Source organism: Salvia miltiorrhiza, unplaced genomic scaffold, assembly GCF_028751815.1.
Source record: "Salvia miltiorrhiza cultivar Shanhuang (shh) unplaced genomic scaffold, IMPLAD_Smil_shh fragScaff_scaffold_39, whole genome shotgun sequence".
NCBI lineage: Eukaryota > Viridiplantae > Streptophyta > Magnoliopsida > Lamiales > Lamiaceae > Salvia > Salvia miltiorrhiza.
Genome location: NW_026651458.1, coordinates 1,470,790 through 1,481,955, shown reverse-complemented (window position 1 = coordinate 1,481,955; position 11,166 = coordinate 1,470,790). Strand labels below are relative to the sequence as shown.

Here is an 11,166-nt window from a genome sequence, read left to right as displayed (position 1 = left end):
AAGTTTGATGATATTTTAAATTGTTTCAACTTGAATTATTAGTAGCTTCCGCTTGATAAGTCTTTCAGATTTCCTTGTTCTACCCTATCATTTTATTAGTCGTATCGATACCCAATCTACGCTATCACTGGCTAGATGTCGGGCTGCGACAAAGTGGTATCAGAGCCAGGTTGTTTGCTCTGAGTTTCATTCTTGATTAAGTTCAAACTCCTTGATTGAGTTAAACTTTCACAATTGAGCCAAATGATTGATTTCAACTATCCTTGAATTGAGTAAATCTTTTGAACTCATTTACTCATGAGACGAAGTCCTACCTTGAGAATGAGTCTAGCCTACCTTGAATCCTTAAGCTAGAGTGAAAATAAGATTGAGAGTAAGTCTAACACAACACCTCAGCGCCCCATCTCCTCCGGCTTAACGAGGTAAGAGTTATTACTTTTGAACTGTTTTATGTTGAATATGAATATTGATAGTGATGAACTAACGAGATATGTAATGTTTTGATGGATGGAACTGCTTGAGGTGATGGAATATGATGTGAGCCAGTGGTTTTGGAATGAATGGAGAAATATTGAGGCTAGAATAGCCAATGCACCACCGTACCAAATGAGATTGAGTATGTCATTGTTTGACATGTATCAAGTAAGTTCCTTATCCTTGATGTGATAGAAGTTAGAATTTTATTTCAGGATGCAGCGACGTTTAAGAGAGATGATGCGCCGATGGTTCAGGGATTATAGGCCCCAAGAAGGGGATACACTCGGAGAATTTTTAGCCCACTACCACAACCGATGGCTGGAGACTACCACATATGGGATTGACGAAGCAGAGGCTATCACGAGGTTGATTCCACAGTTACCACCTGAGTGGCAAGGTTGGGCGGCTTCACTAGTGCCGCTGTAACACCCCGTACTTTTTCCTTATGTTGTGAGATAGTGTCTTAACACTATTGAGAGAACTGAGATGTCGAGATGCGAGATTACTTTTTTTTTTATGACCAAATAAGACAGATTGTCTTTTAAATAGAGATACGAGTGACTAAACCGATGATAGAGTTAGAATGATGAGATTCGAGAAATGAGCCGAGATAGAGATGCTGATTGAATTGAGCTAAGATTTTATTTTATTTCCGATTACCGGGAATAGATTTACCAGATACCGAGTTATTAGAGATTGACTGACCTATTAAAGAAAATAGGAATAATGAGTCTGACATAGAGTCGAGGAAGAAAGAGTGAGAACCCTGATGAAAAGAGTCCGTCCGAGAGACGTCTAGTTTGTTTGTGTTTGCCGACTGCTTTGATGTGACATTATGTGAAATTACGTGACTGATTAATTATGTGATTTTCATGATGTGTGTCACTGTGACCGAGTTATTATGATTTTTTATTCGAGACTTTAGCATTTGGAATTTTGTTTAAGTTTCCAAAGCAAGTATGGTTTATTTTTATCAAGAAATCGAATGATGCCGGTTTATGAAATTTTTTCCAAGGATAATTTTATTTTTAAATTATTTTTCCTACGAAGAGGAATATTATAACTGAGTGAGTGTGCTATAATTATTATTTTGGTCACATGAATAATTATACTATGGTATTTTATTAATGAGTGACATTTCCATAGTTATTATGATTTTTATTTGAGCACCCTTCTCACACTTTATTTTAATTTCACTACCATATGTTATATGCCTCAAATTACTAAGTGTAGAGATTGGGAGAGTGGAGATTGAGAGTATATTATTGAGAGAGTAAGGATTGAGAGTGTAGAGATTAGAGAGAGAGAAGTGTAGAGATTAGAGTGAGAGAGAGATTAGAGAGAGAGAGATCATCCATTAATTAGCAAATATTCCCTAAGATTTGAAAATCTCCTTTAAAGATCACAAGATCAAACACAATCTTGCAAAGCTAATTCCTCTCTCTCCCTCACTTGAAATTTTCGAAACTCACCTCTCTCCCTCACACACAATTTTCGCCCAACACACACTCATCTCCTCCATCTCTCAATTCCACCATTTTCCTCCATTAATGAAGACCTTCGAAGCTTCCAAAAATATTACCAAACACCTCAAACCACTCTAATATCTTCCATAAACATATTCTAGCCACTTTTGATCAAGAGAATCCTTGAAGAAGAGCTCCAAAGTTAGAGTGAGAAAGTGTGAATTTTGGTGAGAATTTGGGTAAGTGGCCATGTTTCTCTATAATTCTTGATTGGAGGATGTTGTGTGAGTGTATTCTTGAAAGGTGAAGCAAGAAAATCACCCCCTCCCTATCTCTCTAAATTTTCGAAAAAAGTGGGTCTCCACCCCTTCAAAAATTTTCTTTTTCTTTTCTTGATTTGGGGTGAAAAATGAGAGTTATGTGATGTGTATTGATGATTGAGGTATGTTGTGAAATATGTGCCTTGATATGTGAAAACTTCGATGGGAGTTAGTTTACCCAAAAATGGGAAATTTTGAGTCAATGAGTTAATAGATAAATTGGTGATGTAAATGAGTCTATGAGATGTATATGATGATGATTGATGGAGTAATTTGAGTATATGATGTCCATTGGAGTTTTTGATGTGAGTTAGTTTACTAAAATTAGGGATATGTGTATATATGCCCTTATATGTAAATTGATGGTTTTTTATGTGAGATTAATTGGTTAAAAATGAAAGATATATGAATAGATTAAAGATTCATATGTGTTTATAAATTTCAAAGAGTTAGTTTAGTAAAAATTAGGACTTTTTGATCTATGTGTTATTTAAGTGTTTTTGCTTAAAATATATGTTTTTAAGCATGATAGTAGTGTCTTTGCATGTTTGATTAAGTCTATTATAGGCTAAATAAAATTTTGGATTAGTTTAGTTTGTATGAGTTTTGAGTTTTGTATGATGTGAGTTTGATGCTTGATAAAATGAGGTCAATTTGCTCTATGATCATTATGAGAATTTTATCCATATTTTGCTAAAAGTTTTATGTTGATACATTGATTTTCATTAAAATATAGTTTTTATGATAAAAAGAGAATGAATATGTGAATAAGGAGTTATATGATGTAAATGATCATATTTGAGTAATTTCGAGCATGAGATTGAAAAGAGAATTTGTTTGATGCATTCGTTGAAGTGTTTTCTATGAGATTTGAGTTGATGATGAAAGAAAAGAGTTGAGATTGAGTATTATGAGTATTTTGTTGGATTTGAATGTTTTTAAGTGCTATAAGTGCTTAAAATGAGCTTTGATGAGTTTGCTTTGTATATATGTTGAGTTGAGCATGTTTGCTTGTGTGTATGTTTCGGAGTCGTTTTTCACGACGCACTGACTTACTGTTTTCGAGGCGTTCTTGATACCTAAACACTCTGAAAATTTTATGGTAAGTATATTTGAGAGTCTTGAGCACACCGGTAAAATTTCAAGTTATTTGGACTTCGTGTGCTATTTTTTATAAAATGTAAAACTAAAACTGCTACGTTCTGCCGAATTGTTCGGTGAGTAGCCAATAGAGTCATCGTTTCCAGTAGCTTGCCTTAGCATTCTGGAACCCAAATTTTTATTGTTGAGACCTGAGTGTCGTAGCTAAGTACCCACAAAATTTCAGACCGTTTTGACAACGTTTACTATTTTTCAAAAATCAAACTTTTCGGTTACTAAAAACTGCCGAATATGGTAGACTGTAGTACAACAGTCATATCTCCTAAAATACTTGGAGTTTTTTATCCTACTTTTTTTTAAATGAAACTAGACTCGAAGAGGTTTCTTTTGGTATAAGTTACGACCCCAGGAGAGTTCGGTACAGAGTCTAGTGAGGTTTTAAAGTTGAGTCAGTGTAGAGTAAAGTTTGTTTTTGACTTGTTTATGTGTGTTTTTGATATGCTTAAGTGTTTATACTTGTTTATATGCTTGATTGCTATGATTTTGAGCCGAGTTGAGAGTTAAGTCGAAAATAGGACGTATGAATCCTTAGAAGCCGAGTATACCTAGGGATTGAGTTTTAACGGGTAAATAGACGTTGAGTGAGAAGTTATAGTTAAGATGAGATTGGATTTAGAATTGAGTTCTGACTAAGGTTTGTTTTATCACATGAACCTTCGATGACGATGACGATGTGATGATGACATATGAAGGCCCGAGCGAGACGAAGAAGTAAGTTGCCTGATTTCTTTCCAGAATAAGCGAAGGACTTCAGGTGGGCAATATTTTGAGTATATATTTATCGAATGAGCTTTCTAAAATGATTTTATGATGTTATGAGATTAACAAATGTTTTGAGTTAAATGATATTTGAGAACTGTTTGACTTGCCAAAATTTTGATGTTGAGCTTGTGTGTTACCCTCTACTGATGAGACGATTTCAGTCCTGCCACAAGCGGGATTTTGTGCACAGAGGTGACTGTGAGCCGTCTTCGGGTCGGCCGGTCACGGTACTTGAGAGGGAGGCCTACTTCTCAGTACCTTTGATGATGAGTAGTGGATGTGGTACATACATGATGAATGTTTAAACTGCGCAGTTACTTATTTATGATGTCATGATTATGAAAACTGCATGCACAGATTCATTTAATACTAACTTATTTCTGTGTATTGCTGAGATGTGGCAAGCTTCAAACCTATAGCTCTAAGAGCATCTTTCTTGTTCTTCGGCTTTTGCCCACTGAGTATTATGTACTCACGCCCTGCATATATTTCTAAATGTGCAGGCTAAGCAGGGAGCGAGATTGGTCTGGTGCTGATGGGGGAGAGTTTCAAACGATGTAATTTAAATTACTATTTTGCCCTTATGATAATAGAGTCTTGATGTTTGAACTACTTAGTTTCCTTTTTGAGATCAAGCGATACACTCACGGTTATGTGTCTTCATACATATAATCGGTTCGCCTTTTGCTGCGATACTCTGCAAATTATGCTTCCTTATGAAAAATGAACTATACTCGTTTTGTTTTTGTTCGTGAAATTCCTAATAACGAAAAAGTTATGACAACGTTGACGATTTTACCCTCGGGCTAATTTTATAAAGTTTTTCCTTAGCATGCTTTGACGTGAGCTTCCGCATGACGTTCACCTAGTTCTTCTTATCTTTTATTCTTTAAAAATAGTCGTATCGATACTCGTACCCCGCTATTACTAGTGTTGGGTTTTCGGGCTGCGACAGCCGCAGTATCTAGTTAGGACTGAGTTTGGACGTTTTGTGCGGGCAGATTTTAGGGGTTTTGTAGCGACGATTAGTCACCGCTACTTTGTGTTTGATGATCCCCCACCACCACCTTATGATGCACCCCCTCCTCCGACAGATCCTTTTTCGATCTTACCTGCACCCCCAGTTGATGAGGTTTCGTATATTCCGGAGCCATTCGTGCCTGATAAGGCCGTTGCTTTTGAGCCCATTGTCCTGAATTCTGCTGTTCCGGAGTCGGGCATTCTGCAGACTAGGACGCCATACATGGACTTTGATCCATTTCATTATTTGACATTGATACCTTTTCCCAGTGCTGATCTGCCTCCTTGGGAGCCGGCCCCAGCGACATCACCATTTTCATTGCCTCCTTTAGAGATTATACCACCTATTCCATCTCCGATGCCTTGTACCGAGTATGTGCCTTTCGATCCTTACCCGAGGGTTACTCCTCTACCTGAGCCTGGCACACTTGAGTTTCAGCATTATATGCATCCTATTCTATACCCACCATCCAGAGATGCACAGGAGGGACCGTCTCATCCGTTTCCGATTGATAGTGATGATGAGGACCCAGACGAGGAGACGCCAGAGATGATAGTGGAGCATGGACAGACCCGACCACTACGGCGTCGGACCACTGCTGATGGAGTTGATGTATGGGAGCCCATTCCCGAGCCACATGTTTGTTATCCGATGGTAGACACAGATGTTGAGGATGAGACAGAGGATGATGGTGATAGTGAGGAGACTGAGCCTATGGAGGATGAGGAGGTTGAGCCCAGTGGGGATATGACAGTAGATGATGCAGGAAGTAGAGTATCAGGAGACGGCTTTGGTGGGACTGGATGGGTTTGAGTGAGAGTAGCTACATATGATGATGGGATGGAGATGCTTATATGTAGATAGATGTATATAGATAGAGATGCATAATATATTGAGTATATTAGTATCTTCAGTATCTGACTTATATAGATGCCTAGTACGTATGACGACCATTTTGATAGAGCGTCATAGTATGTATTAGGGACTTTTTGCTGTATATATCCCATTTGGTAAAAGTCCTCGTAAGAAGCAATCTTCATATATATATGATGATGACCCGAGGGTCTTTTATAAATAAGAGTTTTGTTTTATGTTTTCATATTATGATGTTAAATACAAAAAAAAGGTTTCCACTAAGAGATAAATGTTATAGAGGTAATATGATGTTGAGTAAGAACCCTAAGATCGATAATTTAGAAGAACTAGTTTTAAGAGCTGACGTATGTTTTCTTTTTAAGAATGCCGCCAAGAAGAAGATATAGAAATCAAGAAGAGGAAGAGGAGGAACAAAGAGAACCTACGCCACCACCACCCCCTCCACAGCCAGAGAGAAGAATAGAAGAACTCTTTTTGAGGCAAAATCCACCAACATTAAATGGATCAGGAGATCCCGCTGAAACCGAGGAGTGGATTCGAAGTATGGAGAGAATTTTCAGATTCCTTAGATGTAACGACGCTGAGCGTCTCATGTGTATGTCGTATCAACTTAAGGGATCCGCAGATTTCTGGTGGGAAGCGAAACAGAAAACGATGAACGAGGAGCAAATAACAGCTCTTACGTGGGAGCAATTCAAAGAAGCTCTTTGCGAGAAATACATACCCCGAAGCTATCGAAAGAAGAAAGAGATGGAGTTTATAAATCTGAAGCAAGGGAATAAGACGGTAGCTGAGTATGACCGACAGTTTTGCGATTTGGCTCGATATGCTCCATATCGAGTAGATACAGATGAAAAGATGTCGGAACTGTTTTGCTCTGGATTAAAGCAAGAGATACGAGTCGTTTTAGCGAGTCAGAGTGCGCTAACCTACGCTGAGGCTTTAAACCGAGCGCTAGACATGGAACTGGCAATGCAGCCAGAGAGACCGAGTCAAGGCCCGATGCCACATTTAAACCCGAGTGTTCAATCGGGAAACCATCCTTTTGCTGGACAAGGCCAAAAGGGTAAGAGAAAATGGGATGACCAAAGTCAAGGTCCCAAGAAGCCGTGGCAGAGTCAGAATGCGCCACCGCAGTTTCAGAACAGAGATAAACGACCTGATGTTGGCCCAGCTGCTCCAGCAGCAGTTTTTCAAGGACCGCGAGGGTTACCGCCTTGCCCGAAGTGCAATAAACTACACTTGGGAGAGTGTAAAATGGGACAGAATACCTGTTACACCTGCGGAAAGGTCGGGCACTACTCGAACCAGTGTCCAAATCGTCAGCAAAGTGGAAGCGGAGGACGACCGAGTCAATTTCGGCCGCAACTCAAAGCAATGGAAGGAATTCTACCACTACCTCCACCACAGCGACAACAGCCAGCCTATCGACCACGTCAGTCAAGAAGGCAAACCCCAGCCCCGCAGGCAAATCAACAGCACCACCAGAGGGTGTTCGCACTTGAGCAGAAAGCACCAGAGAAGAATCAAGGAAATTTGACAGGTATAGGCAAGTTGAAAGGAGTGCCTATAGTAATTTTGTTTGATACTGGAGCTTCGCATTCTTTTATCTCACATACTTGTGTCGATACGTTAGAACTGAACATAGAACCTGCTCCACAACATCTAAGGGTAACCACTCCCATAGGCAGAACTATTACGGTTTCACGTGTGTGTCCTAACTTAGAATTTGAGTTAGGATCAATACAGCTTAAGGCTAGAAACCTAAGGGTAATGCCTATGTGGCATTTGGACATCATTTTGGGAATGGATTGGTTAGAGGAAAACCACGCGATGATACAATGTAATGAAAGACGCATATCATTTCAACCTCCCGGCCAAGAGTCTACCTCTTTTATTGGCATTGAGAGGAAATGGAAAAAGACGCCAATCATCTCAGCGCTGCAAGCCAAAAAGCTTTTGGAGAGGAATGATACAACTGCCTACATTGTATACTTAAATCAAAACGAGGAATCAAAAGCAAACATCGACGACGTGTCAGTTGTGCGGGAGTATCAAGACGTTTTTCCTGAAGCTTTGCCAGGGTTACCACACGATCGGCAACTCGAGTTTACGATCGACCTTGAGCACGGAGCCGCACCAATATCAAAAGCACCTTATAGAATGGCACCGGCAGAGTTACAGGAATTGAAGCTCCAACTGCAGGAATTGTTGGACATGGGTTTCATTCGACCCAGTGTTTCCCCGTGGGGAGCACCAGTTCTTTTCGTCAAGAAGAAAGATGGCAGCTTGAGGTTATGCATCGATTATCATGAGTTGAATAAGGTGACGCTGAAGAACAAGTATCTGTTGCCCCGAATAGATGACCTGTTCGACCAACTACAGGGGGCGAATACTTTTTCGAAGATTGATTTAAGATCGGGATACCATCAATTGAAAATACGGTCAGAGGATATTCCGAAAACGGCATTTCGTACAAGATATGGACACTATGAGTTTATAGTGATGCCTTTTGGACTAACAAATGCCCCTGCCGTGTTCATGGACCTCATGAACCGTGTTTTCCACGAATACTTAGATAAGTTCGTGGTAGTCTTTATCGATGATATCTTGATTTACTCGAGAAGTAAACAGGAACATGAAGAACATCTAAGGATCGTGTTAGAGAAATTGCGAGCCGAGAAACTTTACGCCAAGTTTAGCAAATGCGAGTTCTGGCTTAAGGAAGTCAATTTTCTGGGCCATATCGTTTCTGCAAGAGGGATTGAGGTAGATTCAACAAAAGTACTGGCGGTACAAGAATGGAGATCACCAACTACGCCGCATGAAATACGCAGTTTTCTAGGGTTAGCAGGTTATTACCGAAGGTTCATTGAGGGCTTTTCAAAAATTGCTAAGCCAATAACGCACCTGCTAAAGAAGGATGTCAAGTACGAGTGGACTGACGCGTGTGAACGAAGTTTCCAAAAATTGAAGAAGAGACTCACCACCGCTCCAGTGCTAGCTGTTCCAAGGGCAGATAAAGAGTACGCTGTCTACACAGATGCGTCAAAGAATGGTCTAGGATGTGTACTTATGCAAGACGGAAAAGTGATAGCTTACGCATCACGACAACTTAGACCACACGAGATGAATTACCCGATGCATGATTTAGAATTAGCAGCAGTGGTACACGCATTGAACATATGGAGACACCATCTTTATGGAGTACGGTGTGAGATATACACCGATCACAAAAGTCTCAAATATTTCTTCGAGCAAAAGGATCTCAATATGCGACAGAGAAGATGGCTCGAGTTAGTAAAAGATTATGATTGTGAAATTAATTATCACCCTGGAAAGGCTAACGTTGTAGCTGACGCTTTGAGTAGAAGTAATCAAGTAGAATTGGGATTTCTCCTTACCCAAGAAAAGGACTTGATCAAAGATTTTGAGAGGATGAAAATAGAAGTTATATTACCACCACAAACGACAGAGGTCGTATTGGCCGCATTGAGTATTGCACCGGATTTGCGATCAAGGATTATCGTGGCGCAACGAGAAGATGAGAAAATGGAGAAATTACGTGTGAGGATTCAAACTGAGAAAATGGAAAGTTATCAAGAAGCGGCAGACAATGCCATCTTATACGAAAGAAGATTGTGAGTGCCTGATAAAGATGAGTTGAAATTTTGAGCGAAGCCCATGACACTCCCTACACCGCACACCCAGGAAGCACGAAGATGTACCAAGATCTGAAAACTAGGTTTTGGTGGGAAGGAATGAAGAGAGAGATAGCAGCTTTCGTAGAAAGATGTTTGGCATGTCAACAAGTAAAAGCACTACACCAAAGACCATATGGCAAACTACACCCGTTAGAGATTCCCGAATGGAAGTGGGATCACATAGCTATGGACTTTGTCACCGAATTGCCGAAGTCGAAAAGAGGTAACACAGCCATTTGGGTAATTGTTGATAGATTGACGAAGAGTGCCCATTTTATACCTTTTTCGATTACTTATGGATCTGACAAGCTAGCTCAATGTGCGAGAGATAGTACGACTGCATGGAGTACCGATGACGATTACATCCGACAGAGACTCCAAATTTACCTCACGGTTTTGGATAAGCATGCAGAAGGAGTTGGGTACTAAATTGAATTTTAGTACAGCTTTTCATCCTCAGACAGACGAACAATCTGAAAGGACTATACAAGTTCTGGAAGATATGATCCGAACTGTTGTGCTAGACAAAGGAACCCAATGGGAACAAGTTTTGCCCTTAATTGAATTTGCTTATAATAATAGTTTCCAGTCAACTATTAACATGGCTCCATATGAAGCCTTGTATGGGAAGAAGTGTAGATCTCCGCTTTATTGGGACGAAGTAGGAGAAAGAAAGATACTTGGACCTGAAGCAGTAGGAGAAATGATTTCTACCGTGCGATAGATTCGTCAGAGAATCAAGGAGGCCCAAGATCGTCAAAAGTCCTACGCAAATACCAGAAGAACAGAGATTCATTTCGATGTGGGAAATAAAGTTTTTCTGAAAGTTTCCCCGTCTCGAGGAGTGCATCGATTCGGAGTGAAAGGAAAGCTCAAACCGAGATACATAGGACCGTATGATATACTAGAGAAAGTAGGCCCCGTTGCTTACAGACTTGCGTTGCCACCACACTTCGCAAACGTCCACGACGTTTTTCATGTATCTCAACTGAGAAAGTACGTGTTTGATCCAAAACACGCCATTCACCAAGAAGAAGTATGCCTGGAACCGGACTTGAGCTATGAGGAGAGGCCAGAAGTTATTTTGGATAGGAAGATACAGCAGTTGCGAAACAAATCAATTGCTTTGGTGAAAATCCAATGGAGACACCATGGCCAAGAAGAAGCAACATGGGAACTTGAGCAGAAGATGAAGGAGAAGTACCCCGAGCTTTTTCCCGAAGGTAAATAACGTAAATTTCGGGATGAAATTTTTTTGAAGGGGGGTAGGATGTAACACCCCGCATTTTCCTCATTTTAAATATTTTGAGATTTATGTTTAAGAGCACTGAGATATAAAAATAAGTTATTGATGAGATAAGATTTTTAATAAGTTGAAC

General features: G+C 39.9%; 1 protein-coding gene and 1 long non-coding RNA gene across 2 annotated transcripts; both read left to right on the top strand.

Moving 5' to 3' along the window:
* The first annotated feature begins 1,827 nt into the window (after positions 1-1,827).
* LOC131002939 (uncharacterized) lies at positions 1,828-4,767 on the top strand. Its single transcript, XR_009094472.1, has 3 exons — positions 1,828-2,182; positions 4,117-4,178; positions 4,690-4,767. It is a non-coding gene; the product is annotated as an uncharacterized LOC131002939 (long non-coding RNA).
* A 19-nt stretch (positions 4,768-4,786) lies between these two features.
* LOC131002952 (leucine-rich repeat extensin-like protein 3) lies at positions 4,787-6,020 on the top strand. The gene is made up of 2 exons (XM_057929442.1): positions 4,787-4,835; positions 5,188-6,020. Exons 1-2 carry the CDS (start codon positions 4,787-4,789, stop codon positions 6,018-6,020), a joined length of 882 nt encoding a protein of 293 aa, XP_057785425.1.
* Positions 6,021-11,166: the final 5,146 nt, after the last annotated feature.

What these genes read in the sequence shown, in the direction of transcription:
- LOC131002952 (XM_057929442.1), top strand. Translation starts at nt 4,787, where the DNA reads ATGTTTGAACTACTTAGTTTCCTTTTTGAGATCAAGCGATACACTCAC. An exon ending in GATCAAGCGATACACTCACG is followed by an intron (nt 4,836 to 5,187) that starts GTTATGTGTCTT and finishes TTGTGCGGGCAG; the next exon opens with ATTTTAGGGGTTTTGTAGCG.